General features: G+C 44.7%; 1 protein-coding gene across 1 annotated transcript in view; it reads right to left on the bottom strand.

Annotated features, from left to right (window-relative positions):
* Positions 1-10,175: 10,175 nt before the first annotated feature.
* LOC137365613 (G-protein coupled receptor 39-like) overlaps positions 10,176-25,629 on the bottom strand; it is a 32,723-nt gene continuing 17,269 nt past the window's right edge. The window contains exon 7 of the mRNA XM_068027989.1: positions 10,176-11,074. Within this exon, the coding sequence (XP_067884090.1) occupies positions 10,176-11,074 (899 nt within the window). The remainder of the gene's footprint in view (positions 11,075-25,629) is intronic.

The following is a 25,629-nucleotide window of genomic DNA, read 5'->3' as shown; positions in this document are numbered from 1 at the left end:
ATCGGTTGGAGACTTGGGCAGAGAAATGGCAGATGGAGTTTAATCCGGACAAATGTGAGGTAATGCATTTAGGAAGGTCTAATACAGGTGGGAAGTATACAGTAAATGGCAGAACCCTTTGGAGTACTGACATGCAGAAAGATCTGGACGTACAGGTCCACAGGTCACTGAAAGTAGCAATGCAGGTGGATAAGGTAGTCAAGAAGGCATACGGCATGCTTGCCTTCATCGGTCGGGGCATGGAGCGTAAAAATTGGCAAGTCATGCTGCAGTTGTACAGAACCTTAGTTAGGCCACACTTAGAATATTGCATGCAATTCTGATCGCCACACTCCCAGAAGGATGTGGAGGCTTTGGAGAGGGTACAGAGGAAGTTTACCAGGAGGTTGTCTGGTCTGGAGGGTATTAGCTATGAGGAGAGGTTGGATAAACTCGGATTGTTTTCACTGGAACGACGGAGGTGACTTTTTTTACTTTTTGACTTGTAAAAAAAAAGATGAAGGGGCGACATGATAGAGGTTTGCAGAGTTATGAGTGGCACGGACAGAGTGGATAATCAGAAGCTTTTCCCCAGGGTGGCAGAGTCAGTTACTAGGGGACATAGGTTTAAGGTGAGAGGGGGAAAGTTTAGAGGGGATGTGCGAGGTAAGTTCTTTACACAGAGGGTGGTGAGTGCCTGGAATTTGCTGCTGGTGAGGTGGTGGAAGCAGGTACGGTAGCAACGTTTAAGAGGCATCTTGACAAATACATGAATAGGATGGAAATAGAGGGATATGGTCCCCGGAAGTACAGAAGGTTTTAGTTTAGACAGGCATCAAGATCAGCGCAGGCTTGGAGGGCCGAATGGCCTGTTCCTGTGCTGTACTGTTCTTTGTTCTTGTGCGTAATATTCCATCCAGGGACTGAGAGAGAGAAAGAGACAGACAGGGATGAGAGAGCAAGACAAGGAGAAACAGAAAGAGAGAAGGAGTGAGAGAGGGATAGACAGCGCATGCGAGAGACAGACATGGAACGAGAGATAGAGAGACAGGAAATAAGATAAAGAGAGAGAGCCAGATAAATGAGAGAAGCAGGGAATGGGAGAGAAAGAAAGAGAGGGAGTGATAGAGAAAGAAAGAGAGGGGAGTGAGAGTGAGACAGACAGAGCATGAGATAGAGACAGACATGGAGTGAGAGAAAAAGAAAGAGCGTCAGTGAGGGCGAACGAGAGACAGAGCATGAGAGAGAGAGAGTGACAGACAGGAAATGTGACTTAGAGAGAAACAGGAAATAAGAAAGAGAGAGGGGGGAATGAGAGAAACAGGGGCTGAGAGAGGGAAAGAGAGGGAGTAGGAGAGAGAGAGTTTGAGAGAGAAAGAGGAGGCTGTGAGAGTGTGACAGACAGAGCATGAGAGAGAGATAGACTTGGAGTAAATGTAAAAGTACTGAGCAAATTGTTGGAGCTGCGGGCTGACAAGTCCACAGGTCCTAATGGACTGCATCCTAGGGTGTTAAAAAAGTGGCTAGTGAGATAGTTGATGTGCTGGCTTTCATTTTCCAAAATTCCCTACATTCGGGGAAGGTTTCATTAGATTGGAAAATAGCCATTTTAACTCTTTTATTCCAAAAGGGTGGGAGACAGAAAGCAGGACACTACAGGCCAGTTAGCTTAACATCTATCATAGGGAAAGTGTTAGAGGTTATAATTAAAGACAGTATAGCAGGGCATTTAGAAAAATTCAAGGCAATCAGGCAGGGTCAACATGGTTTTGTGAAAGGGAAATCATGCTTAACAAATTTATTGGAGTTCTTTGAAGAATGTGGATAAAGGGGAACTGGTGGATGTATTGTACTTAGATTTCCAGAAGGCATTTGATAAGGTTATATTTGTGGAAAATAAAAGCTCATGGTGTAGGGGGTAACATTTTGGCATGGATAGAGGATTGGCTAGCTAACAGGAAACAGAGAGCAGGCATAAATGGGTAATTTTCTGGTTGGCCATCTGTGACGAGTGGTGTGCCACAGGGCCTCAACTTTTTACAGTTTATATAAATAACTTGCATGAAGGGATCGAAGGTATGGTTGCTAAATTTGCTGAGATACAAAGATAGGTAGGAAAGTAAATTGTGAAGAGGACATAAGGAGGCTACAAATGGATATAGATAGATTAAGTGAGTGGGCAAAGATCTAGCAAATGGAGTATAATGTGGGAAAATGTGAAATTGTCCACTTTGGCAGGAAGAATAAAAAAGAGGCATATTACATAAATGGTGAGACACTACAGAGCTGTGAGATGCAGAGGGATCTGGGTGTCCGAGTGCATGGATTCCAAAAGTTTAGAATGCAGGTACAGCAAGTAATTAGGAATTCTAATAGAGTGTTATCGTTTATTGTGAGGGAAATTGAATACAAAGGTAGGGAGATAATGCTTCATCTATACAGGGCATCTGTGAAACCACATCTGAAGTACTGTGTACAGTATTGGTCTCCGTATTTAAGGAAGGATGTAAATGCATTGGAAGCAGTTCAGAGAAGATTTACTAGACTAATGCCTGGTTGTCTTATGAGGAAAGATTGGACAGGCTAGGCTTGTATCCATTGGAGTTTAGAAGAGTAAGAGGCAACATATTCTATCATGAGGGGTCTTGACAAGGTGGGTGTGGAAAGGATGCTTCCCCATGTGTGAAAATCTACAACTAGGGGTTACTGTTTACAAATAAGGGATTGCCCATTTAAGACACAGATAAGAAGAATTTTTCTCTCTCGGGGAACATAGGAACAGAGGAATGTAGGAACATGGGAGCAGTAGGCCATTCAGCCCATCGAGCCTGCCCTGCCATTCAATATGATCATGGTTGATCATCCACTTCAATGCCTTTTCCCCACACTATCCTTATGTCCCTTGATGTCATTTGTATTTAGAAATCTGTCAGTCTCTGCTTTAAACATACCCAATGACTGAGCTTCCACAGCCCTCTGGGGTAGAGAATTCCAAAGATTCACAATCCTCTGAGTAAAGAAATTTCTCCTCATTTCTGTCCTAGTCCCCCTTATTTTGAAATTGTGTCCCCTGGTTCTAGACTCCCCAACCAGGGGAAACATCTCAGCTGCATCTACCCTGTCTATCCCTTTAAGTATTTTCTAGGTTTCAATGAGATCAGCTCTCATCATTCAAACCTCTAGAGAATACAGGCCCAGTTTCCCCAATCTCTCTTTGTAGGACAGTCCCACAATCCCGGGAACAAGTCTGGTGAATCTTGGTTTCACTCCCTCAATGTCAGTAATATCCTTCCGATGGTAAGGAGACCAAAACTGCACACAGTCCTCCAAGCTCGGTCTAACCAAGGCTCTATACGATTGAAGCAAGATTTCACTACTCCTGCACTCAAATCCTCTTGCAATAAAGGCTAACATACCATTAGCCTTCCTAATTGCTTGTTGCACCTGCATGTTAGTTTTCAGTGATTTATTGACAAGGACACCCAGGTCCCTTTGTAGATCTACACTTTCTAATCTCTTACCATTTAAGAAATACTCTGCACATCTGTTCCTCCTACCAAAGTGGGTAACCTCACATTTTTCTACATTATATTCCATCTGTCACATTCTTGTCCACTCACTGAGTCTGTCCAAATTCCCTTGAAGCCGCTTTGCATCTTCCTCACAACACACATTCCCACATAGTTTTGTGTCATCCGCAAACTTGGAAATACTACATTTGGTCCCCACATCCAAATCATTGATATATATTGTGAACAGCTGGGGCCCAAGAACTGATCCCTGCGGTACCCCACTAGTCACAGCTTGCCAACGCAAGAATGACCCATTCATTCCTGCTCTCTGCTTTCTGCCTGTTAATTGATCCTTAATTCATGCCAATATATTACCTCCTATCCCATGTGCTTTAATTTTGCTAACCAACCTCCTGTGGAGAACTTTAACAAAAGCCTTCTGAAAATCCAAGTATACCACGTCCACTGACTCCCCGTTAACAATTTTGTTAGTAAAACCTCAAAAAACTCCAGCAGGCTCGTCAAACATGGACTCACATTTGCCTTTGCCAAGCATTTCCTTTTTACGTACCTATAGAAGCTGTTACAGTCCGTTTTTATATGTTTTGCTAGCTTACATTCGTATTCTATTCTCCCTTTCTTTATCAGTTTCTTCATCCTCCTTTGCTGTATTCTAAAATCCTCCCAATCCTCAGTTTACTACTATTTCTGGCAACTTTATAGGCTTTTAATCTTATACAATCCTTAACTTCCTTTGTTATCCACGCTTGACTGCCTTTACTTTTGGGTTTTGGGTTTTTGTGCCTTGAGGAATGTATGCTGTAAACTGTCTAATATTGCTTTAAAGACTATCCATTGCCTATGTACTGTCATACCTTTCAATGTATTTTCCCAATCCACCTCAGCCAATTTTCACCTCATAGCTTCATAATTTCCTTTGTTCAAATTTAACACACTGGCTTCAGATTTAACTACCTCACTTTCAAACATAATGTAAAATTCTATCATATTATGGTCACTCATCCCTAAAGGTTCTTTTACAACAAGATTATTAATTAGTGTGACCTGAAATGTTAACTCTGCTTCTCTCTCCACAGATGCTGCAGACCTGCTGAGTATTTCCAGCATGTTTTGTTTTTGTTATTATTATTAATTAAGCTTTTCTCATTACATAAAACTACATCTAAAATAGCTGTTCTCTCGTCGGTTCCTCAACATACTGCTCTAGAAAACCATCCCTAATGCAGTCCAGAAAGTCGTCCTCCATAGCATTAGTCCTCATTAGGTTTACCCAGTCTATATGCAGATTTAAATCACCCAAGATTACTTGTATTACCCATGCCACATGCTTCTCTAATCTCTTGATTAATACCATGCCTCACACTACCACTACTGTTTGGTGGCCGATAAACAACTCCTACCAATGTTTGCTGCCCCTTGCTCTTTCTTAGCTCCATCCAAAATGATTCCACATTTTGTTCTTCCAATCAGAGATCCTCCCCTACTAACATACTGTCATGCTAGGCCCCCACCTGCCAAGAATGAGGCACATTAATTTTGTCATGAACATTGATTTTAAGCTGTTACTGGAGTGAAGAAAGGACTTGTTAAACAGATCAGCCGTGGCTGCAAAAGACATTTTCAAATTAACAGACCATGCTTGGAAGGACAAAGAGCCCCTCCCTGACACATTCAACCCACAATGGAACTGGATCACCAGGTATTGTGTGTTGCAGGAACATCGCAGAGACTGCTAAGGTGATGCAATCCAAGACGTGGTCAGACCAGTTAGTCACATGACTAATCTGCTTGGCAGCCGGGTTTTTTCTGAATTGTACAAAGAGTTTGAAGGGAAAAAAAACTGTTTGCTCCTGGAACTGAGAAGATCTGCTCTGTCTGATCCCATCTCTTTCTCACAAACCTCTGAATCCATTGAAAACACATGGACCCCAAGAGAGAAAAGTCTCCTCCAGCAAACAAGGTTTAAGAAGAATACTGGTCCCCAATAAAAAGTAAGATCTACCTACAATCAAGAACAATACAGCGAGCTCGAAGAACCAGAACAAAAACTCTTAAGATATTGCCTCAAACTTTTCCACTGTATTTTCTTCTGCTCTTTTCTGTCTTTATTTAGATGTGTGTATTGTATATGCATGCTAACGTGGGCGTGTCATGTATCTGTAGGTGTTAATTGAATTAGAGTTTAATTTTAATTAATGTCAACTTTTCTTCTTTAAACCTAAGAAAGCATATTTGTGCTGGTTTCTTTGCCTTATAATTGGAAAGCGGTGAGCAAGGATTCACTAAGGGAGAGCTAAGAACACGGAGTGTTTAAAACTAAACCCTGTTATGGTAAGACCAGGTGAAGGCTGAAAGTGAACCCTAGACCTCCTCCTCACCTGGTCATAATGCTACTGATCCCCTCCCTTATTATCAACGCAACACCACCTCCTTTTCCTTTTTGCCTGTCCTTCCTAAATGTCAATCCTTGAATATTCAGTTCCCAGTCTTGGTCACCCTGTAGCCATGTTTCCGTTATGGCAATTCGATCATGCCCATTTACCTCAATTTGGGCCTATAAATCATCTACCTTGTTGCGAATGCTGCATGCATTCAGGTAGAGTGCCCTTAACCTTGTCTTCTTGACATTATTTGGTGTTTTAAGACGAGTTGATTCTCGCATTTGTTTCGCCTGCCTTCTAATGTCACTTGCTACTTTTCTACTTCCTTTTACCAGTTTTATTTCCTTCCAATGTGAGCTACCCCTCAGGTTCCCATCCCCCTGACAAGCTAGTTTAAACCCTCCCCAATAGCACTAGCAAATCTCCCTGCGAGGATATTAGTTCCGGTCATGTTAAGGTGTAGCTCGTCCATCTTGTACAGGTCCCACCTACCCCAGAACCAGTCCCAATGCCTCAGGAATCTGATGCCCTCCCTCCGACACCAATTCTCCAGCCACATGTTCAATCGATCAATCCTCCTATTCCTATGCTCACAAGCACATGGCACTGGGAGTAATCCTGAGATTTCTGCTCTAGAGGTCCTGCTTTTTATTTTCCTTCCTAACTCCATAAAATCTGCTTTCAGGACCTCATCCCTTTTGCTACCTATGTCATTGGTACCAATGTGAACCATGACCTCTGGCTGGTCACCATCCCCCAGAAGGATGTCCTTGACATCCTTGACCCTGGCACCAGGGAGGCAATGAACCATCCTGGAGTCACATTTACTGCTGCAGAAACGTCTCTCTGAACCCCTAATTATCAAATACCCTATCACTTTTGCTCTTCCACTCTTCTTCTTCCTTTCCTGTGCAGCTGAACCACCCGTGGTGCCACAGACTTTTCTCTAGCTGCACTCCCCCGAGGAACCATTGCTCTCACCAGTATTCAAAATGGAAAACCGATTAGCAAGCAAGATAGACTGAGGGAACTCCTGCACTGCCTGCCTGGTTCTCATAGACTGCCTGGTGGTCACCCATTCCCTCTCTGCCTGCATGCTCCTAACTTGCAGAGTGACCACCTCCCTACCCATGCTATCCACGTAGTCCTCCGCCTCGCAGATGCACAGCAGTGACTCCAGCCATTGCTCAAGTTCCGCAACCCGGAGCTCAAGCTTCTGCAGCCGGTGACACTTCCTGCAGATGTGTTTGTCTCGGACATGTGGTGCATCCATGACTTCCCACATACCACAGGATGTACATTCCACTTGACCAAGTTGACCTGCCATAACAAAACTTTAAAAACTTTTTATTACATGAGAAGTAAAATAGCTTGCCAGTTACTCACCAATCAACTTCTTCCCCTGTACCGAAGAGAGAGGCAGCTACGGGAGGCTGAAAAGGGTAGACCAAAGAAATAAAGAAAGGAGCCCCTTCCTCACAGACCAAACTCCCACTTTACACTCTGTGCACTCAAATTTATTTTCTTCTTAATTTATTTTCCCCCTCCTTCCCGAACTCCCTCAATTACCAAACTCCCTTCTTCGTACTCTGTGCCGTCCAGCAGAACTCAGTGCAGAGGGTTGTGAGTTTTTGGAATTCTCTCCATAAAAAGGCGGTGGAAGCAGAGTATTTGAATATACTTAAGGCAGAGGTAGATAGATTCTTGATAAGCAAGGGGGCGAAAGATTATTAGGGTAGGTGGGAATGTGGAGTTGAGTTGCAATCAGATCAGCCATGGTTTTCTAGAATGGGAGAGCAGGCTTGAGGGGCCAAGTGGCCTACTGCTGCTCCTAATTTGTATATTTGTATGAGTAAGAGAGATAGAAAGAGGGAGTGAGTAAGGGAGAGATGGAGCATGAGTGAGAGATCTTGACAGGCAAAGAAAGGGGGAGAGAGAGTGAGACAGGCAGAGCATGTGAAAGATGAACAAACAGGGAATGAGAGAAAGAGAGAGCCAGAGAGAAAGTGAGGGCGAGTGACAGTGAGACTAAGCATGAGAGAGAGAGATAGACATGGGATGAGACAGAGAGAAAGAGAGTGATTGAGAGAGACAGAGCATGAGAGACCACATCTGGAGTACTATGTACAGTTTTAGTCTACTTATTTAATAAAGGACTTAATTGCATTAGAAGCAGTTCAGAGAAGTTCAGTTCACTCGATTGATTCCTGCGATGAAGGAAAGGATGGACAGTTTTGGCCTGTATCTATTGGAGTTTAGAAGAATGCGATGTGATCTTATTGAAAAATCCTAAGGGGAATTAACAGGGTGGTTGCGGAGAGGATGTTTTCCCTTATTAGAGAGACTAGAACTCGGGGACACAGTTTACCAATAAGGGGTCTTCCATTTAAGACGGAATGAGGAGAGATGTTTTCTCTCTAAGGGTCGTCAGTGTGTGGAATTCTCTTCCCCAGAGAGCAGTGGAGGCAGGGTAATTGAATATTTTTAAAGGATGTGCTGGATAAATTCTTGATTGACAAGGGAGTGAAACATAGTAGGGAGGTAGACAGGCAAGTAGGGTCAAGGCTACAAAGAGATCAGCCATCATCTTATCAAATGGCAGAGCAGTCTCGAGGGGTGTAATAGCTTAGTCCCATTCCAAATTCGATTGTTTGTATGTTTGTCTAAAATATTAAGTATTATGAAGGGTTAGAAAGGATTATGTAGGGTTACAAAGGGTTAGAAATGATCATAAAGGACTATAAAACGATATAAAGACTTATAAAGCCCTATAAAGTATTATAAAGTTTTATGAAGATTTATAAAGACCTATAAAGTATTATAAAGTGTTATTAAGGGCCATAATGCATCTGAAAGGATTGTAAATGGTTATAAAGGATTACAATGATTTTAAAAGCCTTATTAGCTGAGATGTCTGGAAGCTTTCTATCTTCTGCCAGGTGGGGGCTATGGTCTCTGCTCCTCTGAGCATCTATTGATAGGCCTTATTTTTGAGAGCTGGGAGTTCACCCTATGTTAATCACTTGTTTGAACCCTTCTAATCAATGAATATAGGACAGGTACCCGAGGTGTCATGGGTCATCTGCTACTCCTTGTCCATCATTTTGCCCCCGAAGTCACCTTTGACCTTATCTCGTGCTTGGTATTTAGTTTAGTTTAGTTTAGAGATACAAGACTGAAACAGGCCCTTCGGCCCACTGAGTCTGTGCTGACCATCAACCACCCATTTATACTAATCCTACACTAATTCCATATTCCCACCACATCCCCACCTGTCCCTTTATTTCCCTACCACCTACCTATACTAGGGGCAATTTATAATGGCCAATTTACCTATCAACCTGCAAGTCTTTGGCATGTGGGAGGAAACCGGAGCACCCGGAGAAAACCCACGCAGACACAGGGAGAACTTGCAAACTCCACACAGGCAGTACCCAGAATTGAACCCTAGTCGCTGGAGCTGTGAGGCTGCGGTGCTAACCACTGTGCCACTGTGGTTAATTTCTGCCAGATACTTGTATAGAGAGCGTACAAGGCTCCACCTTATCAGCTTTAGAATTGTCGTGTTTCATACCCTGTCTTAGAGTTATGTCCTTGGCAGAGACAGCAGGCCTATGCTCTCCTGGTTGTCGACTATAAAATCTTTCATAGTAAGAGAGAGAATTATTTCTATCAGAATTCTATATTATTATGAGAAGTATCAGTTATTAAAGGCCTCATTTCTTACATCACCATGGGGAAACAGGGCCTTCCCTCATGCCCCATCACTATGAGGGACACACCTCAACCCCCCTAACCCCCGTCACCATGGGGAACAGACCCCACACCTACCCCATCAGCACGGGAAACAGGCAACCCCTCTTGTCACCATGGGGAACCGGCCTTGCCCCAAATCCCTGTCGCCATGGGAAACAAGCACCACTACTCTGTCACTATTGTGACCGGCCACACCCCTGCTCTGTCGCCTTAGTGTTAGGCCCCGTCCCGCTCTCTCACCATGGCGACAGGGCCGCAACCCCCCCCCCACCCCTGCCCCGGCACCAAGGGGAAGTTGCCCTGCCACTGCTCTGTCACTATAACAACAGGCCCCGGCCCCACTCTGCCACTGTACCAACATGCCCACCCTCCCTCTGTCACCATAGTATCATACCCTACTGCTTCTGTCACGCTAGCGGCAGGCCCTATCCCCACTTTGTCACCATAGCAACTGCTCTCCACCAGCTGTTGGAAATGCCATGTAAAATGAGAAGATGTGGAAATGTCAGTGACTCAGTTCCTCTCATCATTGAATGAATTTAACAATTGGAGTAAAGGGATATTTCAGCACATTCTTCAACTGCTCTCTGAACTGAGTCTGAGTCACAGCATAAATCGCAGTATTGGTGCTGCAACTCAGGAGCTGCAGCATGAAGCCCATTTCCAGCAGATAAACAGGCAGAAATACAGACTTATACCCCAATTCCCACATTCGGGACCATAATGAATACGCCATAAACAGTGTCCATAACAATATGAAATTAGCTGAGATAACTAACAGTAAAATGATGGATTTCCTTCGGCTCTCCATCTCTGGGTCTCTGCGACTCTCCCCACTGCTGTGAGCCCGGAGTCTCCTGCGTGCTCTGCTGCTTACTAAAATGTGTTTGATGGTGAAAACATTGAGTAGCAGAATGACTACAAATGCGACACACGGGGTTAGAATGTGATGGAGGGACTCGATTGTTCCCCAGACTGGAGAGAACCGAACATCCCATGTTACACCACAAAACCAGGGGATGTTCGCCAGCCAGTACAGACCTGTAAACATAAAATACCAGAAAATGTTCTTTAAACAGCTCAGGACAGTCACTGTTCCCAGAACAATGGCTGCAGTTTTCTCGGTGCAATATTTACTTTTCAGCTTCTGGCAACAAATGGCCATGAATCGATCAAAGGTGAAAGTGACAGTGAACCAGACAGAACAGTCTGTGGCTGCGTAAAGCAGGACAGCATGGATATTACACACGGGGATGGACTCCAGGAAAATAAACTGTTCCGCATAAACAATGGGAATATGCCTCAATATCAGGTCAAGGAAAACGACCAGTAGATCCGCCACTGACATCGCCACCAGGTAACGAGTGACACATTTGGACAGACCGCACTTTCCCTGAGACAGGATCCCCATCGTCACCAAGTTAGCTGTGAGGGTGGGAGATAAACAAGAAAATTATACATCAGGCAGGGAGCAAAGTTGCCAATTTGATTGAGAAATTATTGAGATTTTCAAACATGTTACTGTATCCAGCGATGATTTGAAAGGATTGCACCTTTGACAGGTTTATCTGCTGAAAACAGGGATTACCTTGAAACGAAATCCACCAATATATCGAAATTAAGAACCTAGGAAATAAGAGCAGGAGTAGGCCATTCGGCCCCTCGAGCCCTGTTCCGACATTTAATAAGATCACGGCTGATCTGATTGGGGCCTTAACACCATTTTCCTGTCAGCAACACCACCCCCACTCCCCATAACCCTTCACTCCCTTGTCCATTAAAAATCTATATAACTCAGCCTGTATAACATTCAATGACCCAGACTCCTCTGATCTCTGTGGAAGATAATTCTAAACACTAACAACCCGCTGAGAGAAGAAATTCCTCCTCATGCCCGTCTTAAATGGGAGACCCCTTATTTTGTAACTGTGCCCCATAGTTGTAGATTCCCCTAAAAGGCAAACATCCTCTTGACACCTACCCTGTCAAGCCCCCTCATAATCTTATATGTTTCAATAAGGTCACTCCTCATTCTTCTAAACTCTAATGAGTATAGGCCCAACCTGCTCTACCTTTCCTCATAAGACAACCACTTCATCCCAGAATTCAGCCTAGTGAACCTTCTCCGAACTGCTTCCAATGCAAGTATATCCCTTCTTAAATACGGTGACAAAAACTGTACACAGGTGCGGTCTCACCAATGTCCTGTACAGTTCTAGCAAGATTTCCCTACTTTTATACTTCATTCGCCTTGCAATAAAGGGCAACATTCTTTTTGCTTTCCTAATTCTTGCTGCATTTCCTAATTCTTGCTGAGGTCATTTTCAGGTTGACTTTTTTGCGATTCAAGGAAACCCAGGTCCTCCTGCACCACAGTGTTGTGCAGTTTCTCTCCCTTTAAATTATATTCTGCTTTCCAAGTCTTACTGCCAAAGTGGACAACCTCAAATTTTCCCACATTTTACTCCATCTACCAATTTTTTGCTTACTCACTTAACCTATCTATATGCCTTTGCAGACTCTTTGCATTCTCCTTACAACTTTCTTTCCTACCTATCTTTGTATCCTCAACATATTTGGCTTCAATGTGCTCTGTCCCTTCATCCAGGCCTTTATAGAGATTGTAAATAGCTGATGTCCCCGTTACAGTGTGTCAACCTGAAAATGACCTCTTTATCCCAACTCTCTGTTTCCTGTTAAATAGCCAACCTTTATCCTTTCTAATGTATTACCTCCAAAAGCAAGGGCTTTTATCTTGTGTAATAACCTTTTATGTGGCACCTTATCAAATGCTTTTTGGAAATCCAAATAAACTACATCTACTAGTTCCCCTTTATCCACCTTGCTTGTTACATCCTCAAAGAACTCTAATAAATTTGTTAAATAATATTTCCCTGTTGTACAACTCTGTTGATTCTGCCTGATTCCGTTATGATTTTCTAAATGTCCTGCCGCTTCTTCCTTACTGAGGATTCCAGCATTTTCTCAATGACAGATGCTAGGCTAACTGCTTCTGTTGCCCCCTTTCCTAAATAGAGGATTATATTTGGGATGAAACAACACGTGAAGACAGAGAGAAAGAACATGTACACACATTACGCCTATTTCAGCTAAACAAAATAAGTAATAGCCATTCACTGGTTCATTCCTCAGGGCAATGGCTTGACCTATCAGAGTCAAGCTGCCTAGTTTAAATTACAAACAAAGCTTGGTAGTGAACTGGCAGTCACCATAAACTGGTGCATTCTCCATGGCAATGCTTCTACCAATCAACGTTCACTTGCAACCAATTAGCACTCTCTTCTCATACAGTATAAAATGGTTGTTTTCCCTTACATTGATCTTCTTGTGGATTGTCCTGATGAGTGCAAGATGAAAAGCTTCGATAACATATCTCTATTTTCAGCAATACTCAAGTTCTGTACTACCAAATGACTATTGGATTTTAAAAAATGGCTTAAGGACATGGTTCTTTTCACTCTGGAGGATGGTAGACAGTGATGTTCCCAAACAGTCAGTGCTGGGACCACAGTTTTTTTTTTTTACTTTTTTGCTATATATAAATGACTTGGATCCTGGAATACAAAGTAGAATCCCAAAATTTGCTGAAGACACCCTACTTGGAGTTGTGGCAAACAGTGAGGATGATATGAATAGCATATAACAGGACATAGGTAGGCGAGTGGAGAAGGCAGAGAGTGGCAGATGGTATTCAATACTGACAAGTGTGAGGTGATGCATTTTGGCAGAAGGAATAGGGAGAGGTAATCTATACTTAATGGCACAGTTCTAAGAAGTGTACAGGAACAGGAGGGTCTGTGGGTACATGCATGTGCACAGATCTTTGAACATGGCAGGAGATATTGAGAGTGTGGTTATTAAAGCATTTGGGATCTTTGGCTTCATAAATAGAGGCATAGAGTACTAAAGTAGAGAAGTTGTGCTGACCTTTTATAAAGCTCTGGGTCAGACCCAACGTGGGCACAGCGTCCCGTTCTGGTGGCCACACTTTAGGAATGATGTGAGGGCTGTTGAAAGGGTACAAAGGAGATTTACCAGAATGGTTCCAGGGAAGGGGGATGTCAGTTATAAGGTTAGGTTAGAAAAGCTGAGTTTGTTCTCCTTAGAAGAAAGGAGATTGACAGGAGAATTAATGAAAGTGTATGTGATTATGACAGACTTAGATAAGTTGGGCAAGAAAAAGCTGTTCCCATTAACAAATGGTATAAGGACTAGGGGACACAGATTGAAGGTTGGGGGCAAAGGATGTAGGGGGAATATGAGGAAGCACTTTTTTACACAGTGGGTTATAATGACCTGGAACTCGCTGCCCACAAGGGTGCTGGAAGCGGAGATGATCAATGACTTCAAGAGGAAGTTGGTGACCACCTGAGAGAAATAGAAATGTAGGGCTGCGGGGATCGAGCGGGTAAGTGGGACTGACTGCATAGCTCCATGGAAAGCCATCACAGACTTGATGGTTGAAATGGAATTCTTCTGTAAATAAAGAGCACAGTCAGAGCAGACCCAAAAACAGCACAGAGAGTCAAAGCAGTGGGTAATAAAGAGTAGTGGCTGAGCAGGCCCGGAACCAGTAGCGAGAGTGAGATCAGGGTGGGACTGACAGCTAATGTAGAGTGGCAGCACAGCAGGCTTGTGAATAGCAGTGAGAGTGAGAGCTGAGGGAGACTGGTGGGGGGCCAGCGAGAGGGGGTTGGTGGGATGAAGAGTGGGGGCTAGAGATGGCCCAAGACCAGCAGTGAGGGTGAGAGCAAGGTGGGTCGGGGTCTAAAGAGCTGATGGCAGAACATGTTAGAAAAGAAAGAGAAAATCATCAATGTGTGACATCACAGAACAGCAGCGAAGTGTTTGCTTGGTGAATATTTCTCTTTTACTCTCTCTAAACTTAGGGCATTCTTTAAACTGTGAGCCAGGAAATTATTAATTTCAATCAGATCAAGTATAACAGTAAGGGAATCTGTAATTGTTGTTGTTCTTTTCCCTTACGTTGGTTATTCTTGCCATTCTCCTGATGAAAGACAAAAATCTTCGACAACAATACAATTTACAGCAATACACAAGAATCTGTAATTGGAGAATTAGGCACAGAGCTTCCCGAAAGGCAATAATTAAATTAATGGTTTGTACACATGATGAACTAATTTCTAAATGAGGCCATCGAGATTTCTTTTCCGATCATGGATTGCTAGCTGAGACCTGTTGCTTTCAATTACAGCACCAAGTGGGAACTACAGGACCCCTCACGTTTCTTGGGGATCACGTCTGTTGGAAGTGTCTCCAGCTGCCTGTGTTCAAGCTCAGGATATCCGAGCTTGAAGGGCATCTGGAGTCATTACAGAGCATCAGGAAGGAGGAGGGTTTGCTAGATCATACGTTCCAGCACTCCACAGGCAGTGAGAGTTCAGGATAGGAGATGGCTGACTATCCGGAAGACTAGCAAGCAGCTGGAGGTGCAGGTGACTTTGGGGTATGTACATGTACTCAGCATTGGAGACTGCAGGGAGAGATGACACCTTCAAGGAGGGACCATGGAACCAATGGGTAAGGAACTGCACAGCAGAAAATAGCAAAAAGTAGAAAAGCAGTGGTTATAGGAAATTCACAGGCATTTCTGTGACCGTCAAGAAACGGCTGAGGTATTTGCAACAATCTTCAGCCAGAACTGCCGAGTGGATGATCCATCTCAACCTCCTCCTGAAGTCCCCAGCATCACAGATGCCAGACTTCAGCCAATTCGATTCACTCCACATGATATCAAGAACTGACTGAAGGCACCAGATACTGCAAAGGCTGTGGGTCCTGACAATATTCTGGCAGTAGTACTGAAGATCTGTGCTCCAGAACTTGCCAAGCCCCTAGCCAAGCTGTTCCATTACAGTTACAACACTGGCATCTACCCGGCAATATGGAAATTATCCCAGCTATGTCCTGTACACAAAAAGCAAGATAAAACCAACCCAGCCAATTACCAGCCCAATAGTCTACTCTTGATCATCAGTAAAGTGATGGAAAGTGTTGTCAACAGTGCTATCAAGCTGCATTTGCTCAGCAATAACCTGCTCAATGACACTTAGCTTGGTTCCACCAGGGACACTCAGCTCCTGACCTCATTACAGCCTTAGTTCAAACATGTATAAAAGAGCTGAATTCCAGTGGCGAGGTCCGAATGACTGCCTTTGACATCAAGGCAGCATTTGACAGAGTATGGCATCAAGGAGCCCTAGCAAAACTAGAGTCAATAGGAATCAGGGGGAATACTCTCTGCTGGCTGGAGTCATACCTAGCGCAAAGGAAGATGGTTGTGGTTGTTGGAGGTCAATCATCTCAGCCCCAGGACATCACTACAGGAGTTCCTCAGGGTAGTGTTCCAGGCCCAACCATCTTCAGCTGCTTCATCAATGACCTTCCTTCAGTCATAAGGTCAGAAATGGGGATGTTCGCTGATGATTGCACAATGTGCAGCACCATTCGTGACTCCTCAGATACTGAAGCAGTCCGTGTAGAAATGCAGCAAGAACTGGACAATATCCAGGTTTGGGCTAATGAGTGGGAAGTAATATTCATGCCAAACAAGTGCCAGGTAACGACCATTTCCAACAAGAGAGAATCTAACCATCCCGCCTTGACATTCAATGACATTACGATCACTGAATCCCCCACTATCAACATCCTGGGGGTTACCATTGACCAGAAACTGAACTGGAGTAGCCATATAAATACCATGGCTACAAGAGCAGGTCGGAGGCTAGGAATCCTGTGGTAGGTAACTCACCTCCTGACTCCCCAAAGCCTGTCCACCATCTACAAGGCACAAGTCAGGAGTGTGATGGAATACTCCTCATTTGCCTGGACGGATGCAGCTCCAACATTACTCAGGAAGCTCAACACCATCAAGGACAAAGCAGCTGCTTGATTGGCACCCCATCCACTAACATTCACTCCCTTCACCAGCGACGCACAGTGCCAAGATAACGGACATCACAGAGAGGGGGCAGGGTATTCTGCAGGATGTACAGGTACACGGTGTGTACCATGTACAAGATACACTGCAGCAACTCACTAAGGCTCCTTCGATACCACCTTCCAATCCCGCAACCTCTACCACCTAGAAGGACAAGGGCATGGGAACACCAACACCTGTAAATTCCCCTCCAAGTGACAAACCATCCTGACTTGGAACTATATCGCTGCTCCTTCACTGTCGCTGGGTCAAAATCCCCTTCCTAACAGCACAGTGGGTGTACCAACCACACATGGACTGCAGCGGTTCAAGAAGGCAGCTCACCACCACCTTCTCAAGGGAAATTAGGGATGGGCAATAAATGCTGGCCTGGCCAGTGACACCCACATCCCTTGAAAGAAGAAAACAAAAGAAAAATAATTGTTAGTCCCTCCTGGTGCCAGGGTAAAGGACATCACAGAGGGGGTGTAGGATATTCCTCAGGACTAAAGGAGTGAGCCAGAAGTTGTGACATATGTCAGCACCAACGACATAGCACGGGCAGATTCTGATGTCTTATGGTCAGATTTTCAGGAGTTAGGGGGGAAGTGGCAATGTAAGAGGTCGAAGGTAGTAATCTGGAGATTACTCCCAGTGCATTGCAGCAGCAAGTATAGAAATTGGATGATAGGGAGGATCAATGCATGGCTTGAAGCATGGCACAAGAAGGACGGTTTCAGATTATTGGGGCATTGGGAGCAGTTCTGGCGGGGGGGGGGCACCTATTCAAAAGGGATGGGTTGCACCTCAACAGGACTGGTATCAATTCACCAGTGTGATTGAGGAGGGTTTAGACTAAATTGGAAGGGGGTTGGGCACCAGCATTGGGAAGTAGAAAAGAGGATAAGGTGCATAAAGGAGTGAGAGTGTTAGATCATCCTGGAGAAGGAGGTAGTACATATTCAATAAGAGCTGACTAAGAAGGATTACAAGAAATAAAGAGACAGGTTCAAAATACATGCATGGAAATACACAGATTGTTGTGAATAAGGCTGGTGAGCTACAAGCACAAATAGCCTTGTAGGGATATGATGTAATGATGGAAACATGGCTTCAAAATGGTGAGGACTAGAGGTTTAATATTCAAAGATATAAAGTGTTCAGAAAAGTCATGGAAGAAAAGAAGGGCAATGGGGTGGCTGTACTGATCAGGGAATACATTGCAGTGTTGAAAAGGGAGGATGTCCTTGAGGGGGAAAAGACAGAATCTATTTGGTTAGAGCTTGAAGCAAAAACAGGTGATGATCACATTACTGGGGGTATTCTATAGGCCTTCAAATAGTGAGAGGGAGAGAGAGAGAGAGAGGAGTAAATCTGCAGGGAAATCACAAAGGTCTGCGGGAACTATAGAGTTGTGATATCAGGGGACCTTAATACCCTAATATCGATTGATAATGTTAGATTAAAGGGTAAGGCGGGTGATATTTACGGAGAGGGTGTTCTAGGTACATGAACCTCTGATTCTGTGAGCAACAGACAGAGATTGAAGAGAGGGCGAGAGCAAGTGAGAGAGACAGGGTGAAAGAGAGAAAGGGAGATAGAGACCCAGAGAAAGAGAAGTTTGCAATGCTTTTTGAATGTAGGGATTGCGAATTGCAATCCACCCGTGCCCGCTCCTGTTGAGGCAGATGACGCACAAACTTTGTGTTGTCTCCTCATTCCCATGAAATCTACATGTTCCCAATATGACTTGCCTGCTGGACAGTTTGGTGTCACTGTCAAGGCGCATGGAGAAGTCCTTCTCAAACTTGGCAGAGCACATTGTGCAGGGCCAAAAGCCCATTCTTTCCACTTTGAGGTAGTCGCTAACTCTGTGATGGCACCAGCAGACCCAGCCATGATAAACCATTGCATACCAACAACCATCAACCACAGGCAGTAGATACCGAATGTCTCAGTGCTGCAGACTGAGGTTATGAGATCTATGCTGCCATGCAGGATTGCTGTCATGGCTGTGGATCTCAGTGCTCAAAGAGGTTTGCAGGCTCTCTCAGAAGTCCCGCAATCTGTGCTCCAACGGATTACTAGGATTGTTGAGGTGACACCCCGTGGGAGTGGCAGAGGCTCCATGGAGTACGAACCTGCTGTCCGCTCTCAGGATGACAGCATTTGTTCTCCATTCACTGCCACTCCAGCAGTGTCCTTGTTGTTGCCCATCAGCCAGCCCAGGCTGCTGCAGCCATGTCGAGGTGGTGCAGTCCGAATCCGGGCCTTCAAGGCCCAGAGCTGCTCCACGGCATCCTGCAAGGTCATCTGAAGTTCCCCCCCCCACCCCGTGAAAGTCAACTGCCTTCCCCGAGCCATCCTGCAGCCACTGGCGTAACACTGTGTCAGAGCACTCGGCAAGTCAAGGGAACCCACGAGACAGCCACCGAGGGAAGACCCAAAGGCTCAGTTTTGTGTGCATATTGGATGTGTTGTTGGATAAAGATGTTAGTGAAAAGGTTTTTATTGGTGGTTTTTATTGCAGGATTGTCACCAAGCAGAGGCTGTGATTGGATGCCTCAGATGAATGTAACGGGGGAGAATGGGGAATACATGGTGTGAAAGGGAAGTTGTCTTTTTGGAACCAGAGTTTTCACAGACATGCTCCGGCAACCTGTCTGGGTCAAAGGCATCCAGCAACTAGACTGCCTGACTCCTCCTCCTCCCTCCCCTGCTCCTCCTCTTCCTCCTCCTATGTTGACCTCCGGATTCCTGGTGGTAATGCCTGTGTCCTGATGATGGCAATGATATGAAGGGTAAACCTGGACACCTGCTCGAGTGTGTACTGGAGAGCTGCCCCCGCCCCCCCACCTCCCCCACCACCGAGAGGGTCAGGAATTGGGAGCATTGCTTCATCACGCTGATGGTCCGCTCCATGGTGTTCCTGGTGGCTCCGTTGCTCTCGTTATACACGTGTTATTTTCATTGGCAGCAGGGGTGGAGGTTGTGAGCCATGTATAGAGGTAGCCTTTGTCTTAGAGAAGCTACATTCTAGTTTGTCATGGAGGATCAAAGATGGTGGGAACAGCAGACTGTTTCAAATTGAAAGTATTGTGGCTGCTGCCAGGATAATAGCACAGTTTAGATACAGAATATAGCTCCCTTCTACACTGTTCAATTAAACACTCCCAGGGTAGGGACTGCATGGATTACATACAGAGTAAAACTCCCTCTATACTTTCCCATCAAACACTCCAAGGACAGGTACAGCATGGGATTAGATAAAGAGCACAGCTCCCTCTGAACCAGGGTTGTCCAACATACGGCCCACAGACCAGGATACAGCCCGCCAAAGTTTCCATCCGGCCCGTGGCTGTATTTTAGAGATGAGAAATTTTCTGTTGTCTTGTTTGTCCAGACCAGTGTGTTTTTTTTTTTTAAAAGCCCAGTTGGTTTCACAGCTGACAGGTGCTGGGAGCAGGAACCGCGGTTTCCGAACTTCATACACATTCAGGGTTTTCCAGTGGGTTGCGACTTTTTTTTTAAAAGCTCCCAGAAAACCCTGACTCGGTCCAGAGTTCAGAAATCGCTGCTCCCGCTCCTAGTAGCTGTCAGCTGTGACAATTGACATGTGATTTTTTTTTTGAAAATGACCAACCACAAAGCTGCTGTGCTAAGCACTAATGCTGACTGTAACTCTCAGACAGAAAGAGAAGGGGGAGAGAAAAGAGAAAGAGGGGAGAGAGGGGGAGGTAGCAGACCATATTGACTCTGCCTGACCCATGATGATTTTCTATGCATCCTGCCATAACCTCTTTAATAATGGGTTCCAGCAATTTCCCTACAGCAGATATTAGGCTAACTGGCCTATAGTTTCCTTCTCTCTGCCTCCCTCCTTTCTTGAATGCTATTTTCCAATTCACTGGGACCCTTCCAGAAACTAAGGAATTATGGAAGATTATAACCAATGCCTCGACTATCTCTGCAACCACTTATTTTAAGATCCTAGGGTACAGGCCATCTGGTCCTGGGGACTTGTCAGCCTTTCATTCTAATAGTTTTCCCAGTACCTTTTCCCTGGTGATGGTGATTGTTTTAATTTTCTCCCTGCCCTTTACCTCTTGTCTTCCAAGTAACTTTGGGAAGTTTTCTAAGTCTTCTACAGTCAAAGCAGACAAAAAAAATACCTGTTCAATGTCCCCGCCATTTGTTTGCTTTTCGTTATCAATTCCCCAGACTCAATCTCTTGAGGACCAACACTCGCTTTAGTTACTCTTTTCCTTTTTAAATACTTGTAAAACTCTTGCTTTTTTTATTTTACTAGCTAGTTTTCTCGAATTTCTAATACTCTAATTTCTCCATCCACATATTTTTATTTTAGATATTCATTGCTGGTTCTTAAAATTGGTCCCATCTTCTGACCTACCACTAATCTTCACAGAATTGTACAATGTTTCTTTCAATTTGAAACTCTCCTTAACTTCCTTATTTAGCCATGGATCAAGTCTCCTTCTCAAAGAGTCTTTCTTTCTCACTGTGAGAAATCTTTGCTGCGAGTTATTAAATATCTCCTTAATACTTTGCCAATGCATCTCTAGCTTTGAACCTAGTTTCCCAGTTCTCCTCAGTAAGTTTTAAATACACCAATGCATCTCCAGCTTTGAACCTAGTTTCCCAGTTCACTTTAGCCAACTCTGTCTTCATACCCTTATAATTACCTTTATTTAAGTTTAAAACACTGCTCTTAGACCCACACTTCTCAGTTCAAACTGAACGTGAAATTCTATCATGCTATGATCGCTGTTGCCTAGAGGTTCCCTACTACCAGGTTATTGATTAATTCTGTCTGCGGATTAACAGTTATGGAATAGCCTGCTCCCTGGCCTGTGCTGGAATGTACTGTCCCAAATATACTCTCTAAATGTATGTGGGGCAGCACAGTGGTGCAGTGGTTAGCACCGCAGCCTCACAGCTCCAGGGACCCAGGTTCGATTCTGGATACTGCCTTTGTGGAGTTTGCAAGTTCTCCCTGTGACTGTGTGGGTTTTTGCCAGGTGCTCCAGTTCCCCCCCCCCCCCCCACAGCCAAAGACTTGCAGGTTGCTAGGTAAATTGGCCATTGTAAATTGCCCCTAGTGTAGGTAGGTGGTCGGGAATATGGGATTCCTGCAGGGTTAGTATAAAAGGGTGGTTGTTGGGCGGCACAAACTCAGTGGGCTGAAGGGCCTGTTAGTGTAGGTAGGTGGTAGGGAATATCAGATTCCTGCAGGGTTAGTATAAAAAGGTGGTTGTTGTGTGGCACAGACTCAGTGGGCTGAAGGGCCTGTTCCAGTGTTGTATCCCTAAAATAAAAAAAATTTCCAGGCTAACTTCGCCAATCTCATCCCCAAATCGACACGTAGATTAAGGTCATCCATGATTATTGCAGTACCTTTCTTAAATGCACCATTTATTTCATCCTGTATACTTTGTCCCATATCAACTGCTAGGGACCTATAAACTACACCCACAGGTGACCTCTTACCTTTACTGTTTCTTATCTCTACCCAAGCTAAGGTCATCTCTCACTACTGTGGTAATGTCATCCTTAATAAACAGAGCAACCCCACCACATTTTCCTAGCTTCCTGTCTTTCAAAATGTCAAATACCCTTCAATATTCAGGTCCCATCCTTGGTCACCTTGCAACCATGTATCCGTAATGGCTATCAGGTCATACATATTTATTTCTATCTGTGCTAACAATTCATCCATATTGTTACAAATGCTGCAGGCATTCAGGTACAGAGCCTTTAACTCTGTCCTTTTTACCATTTTTGAAATCTCTGACTTGATTTACCAGTGCAAGCTTGTATTTGTATACTCCGTCCCTTCCTTCCACACACTGGTTATTATTATCCAAATTGCTCCCCTGCTCTATTAACCTGTCATTTCCCTTTAATTTACTGTATCTCCCCTCACATGCTCCCTTCCCCCTACTATTTATTTTAAAGCCCTCTCTACCATTTCTCCCACATCAATCTTTGAGCTACACATTCATCTCTCTAATCTTATTTACCCTACTCCTATTTGCTCATGGCTCCGGTAGTAACCCAGAGATTATTACCTTTGAGGTTTAGCCACTAGCTGCTCATGTTCCCTTTGCAGAACCTCTTTCCTCATCCTATCCATTTCGTTGGTACCCACGTGGACAACGTGGATTCTCCCCCACCCACTGCAAGTTCCTCTGCAGCTCACAGCAGAGCCTGGTACTGGACAGGCAACACAGCTTTCTGGTCTCTCGCTGTTGGCGACAGAGAACTGTGTCTATCCCACTGACTATAAGGTCCCCTACTACCACAACATACCTATTTACTCCCACCGCTTGAATGACTTCCTGTGCCACGCTGCCATGCTCAGTTTGCTCGTCCACCTTGCAGCCCCCGCTCTCATCGACACAAGCTGCAAGAACCTCGAAACTGTTGGACAATTGCAAGGGCTGAGCCTCCTCCATTTCTATCTTTTCGATCCCCTTACCTGTCTCACTGGCAGTTACGCCCTCCTGTCCCTGCCCACTGATTAAACCAGAAGACCCTATCCTAATGGAAGTGTCCAGGTAACTTTCTGTCCCTCTGATGCATCGCAGTGTCTAGAGATCAATTTCCAGCTCACTGACTCTGAACCAAAGCTCTTTGAGCCACACTTACTACAGATGTATTTGCCATGGATCACACTGGTGTCCACCAGTTCGCACAGACTACAGCAGCAACACATCACCATCCCCGTGATCTTGATTATGTGTTAAATTATTTATTTGTCTTAGTTAATTTTCAATTAATAAATCCCACTACCACTAATAAGCTTTACAACTGCCAGTAAACCTTACTACTACAATCAAAAACTTACCAATAAATTACCTGAGTTTCAGAAGATTCTTATTCTTTTATTTTAATTAATATTATACTAACCACAATTAAAATTCCTCAGTTTAGATGTGAGACAAAGAGAAAATGTCCACCGACCAATCACTTGCCTTGTTTGCTGTATGTCACACATCCATTTTCTTTGGAGTGCTCTTGAACCCACAGACTCAACACCTTTGTTTAAACAGTCATCGCTGTTTCTAGGTTACCCTCTATTTCTGGGCAGCAACTTGTGTCTTGTACAGCTACTGGAGGCTGGAAAAAGTAACAACTCTTTCCCCTTCTGCGCCGAATTCCCACCTCCACGCTCTGACTGCGTCTCACTCAGGTGAAGTCTCCTCTCCGTGTGACCCTTACACCCTAATTAGATAGTTCTTTCAAAAAGACAGCACTAACACGCTGGGCCGAATAGCCTCCTTCTGTGATGAACCAATCTCTGATTGTATGAGCAAGAGACAGAGAGTGTGAGAGAGAGGAAAAGAGACAGTGTGAAAGATAGGTTTGTGCTGCTTTTTTGGGCATAGGAGTTGCAATTTGTGATCTGCTCATGCTTGTTCCCGTTAAGGCAGGCAGCACACAAACTCCATACTACTTCCTCATTTCCATGAATTCTATATGCAGCCAAGGGTCACCCACTCTGCTGTCTTTCTGGATTATCAGCAGGGAGCCTAGCTGCTTGAGAGGCTGGCATGTGTTTCAGTCGGCACCCAACTCTTCAAGGCAGTCAGTCCCTCTTAAAGGGAAGCTGCACTGAAGCATAGGATTCTGCTGTTGCTCACGATGAAGATGCCAACAGTGAATGCTGCAATTGGAGGCAAGGCAAATAAAACACTAGTGCAGGGAAAAGGCTCCACATGTGGCACTGGAGACCTTAGTCATGGAGGTTAACAGGGGATGAGAGGTCATGTTTCCGTCGGTGTGGTGATGGGGAGGGCACAGAGACCCTCAAGGAGCACGCTCCGAGGGGAATGGTCGTAGGTGACCAGGGAGGTCAATGAAAGAAGTCTGACTCTGAGGAACAAAGAACAAAGAACAGTACAGCACAGGAACAGGCCATTCGGCCCTCCAAGACTGCGCCGATCTTGATGCCTGTCTAAACTAAAACCTTCTCCACTTCCGGGGTCCGTATTCCTCTATTCCCATCCTATTCATGTATTTGTCAAGATGACTCTTAAACGTTGCTATCGTATCTGCTTCCACCACATCCCCCGGCAGCAAGTTCCAGGCACTCAGCACCCTCTGTGTAAAAAAACTCGCCTCACACATCCCCTCTAAACTTTGCCCCTCGCACCTTATACCTATGTCCACTACTAACTGACTCTTCTACCCTGGGAAAAAGCTTCTGACTATCCACTCTATCCATGCCACTCATAACTTTGTAAACCTCTATCATGTCGCCCCTCTACCTCCGTCGTTCCGGTGAAAACAATCTGAGTTTATCCAACCTCTCCTCATTGGACATGGGTGCTTTGCCAGAAGATTTTTAATGAGCTCATTGACATACTCCACCTCACCCCCACTCACCTTTCACCAATGCTGGCCTCACACCGATATCTCGTTGCCTAGACTTAACTCCAGCCATTCAGCTATGGCGGATGCATCACCCAAGCACAGTACAACACAATCACTGACATTCTGCCCTCTCTCTTGCAGGACAAGTTAGTTCATAATCACAGGGAGCAGCAGAGAGTTGGCAGTGGCCAGGCATACTTTCATCCCCTGAGCCTGAGGGAGGAGATGGTTCTCCAAATCATGGGACTGGCTGTGACAGAGCCCGTAGCATCCGGCATCATGGAGAGTATTCAGGATGATGCTATGTTCCTGCTTATGCTCCTTCCTAACTCCCACCTCACCCTCATCCTGCAGTCTGGAATTATGTGGAAGCTTACATTGGTGGGATCACGGACCTCCAGCAATCCATCTCACCCCCAGTCCCTCACCCCAAAGCTCCCCTTCTGATTTTATGCTTCCCAATAATACCAAAAGACTGCCAGATTCCCAGCCACAGCAGCTCCAGGAGGCAAAGAGAGACAGAGCATCAGCACAGCACTGACTTATATCCCCTGTCACTTGATCTAACACTGCTGTCACCAACTCGAATACTAACACTGCGTGTACCTTAGAGGCGAGTATA

The sequence above is a fragment of the Heterodontus francisci genome, unplaced genomic scaffold (assembly GCF_036365525.1).
Source record: "Heterodontus francisci isolate sHetFra1 unplaced genomic scaffold, sHetFra1.hap1 HAP1_SCAFFOLD_96_1, whole genome shotgun sequence".
Taxonomy (NCBI): Eukaryota; Metazoa; Chordata; class Chondrichthyes; order Heterodontiformes; family Heterodontidae; genus Heterodontus; species Heterodontus francisci.
The sequence above is the reverse complement of the archived record's forward strand: the minus strand, read 5'-3'. Positions and strand labels throughout refer to the sequence as shown.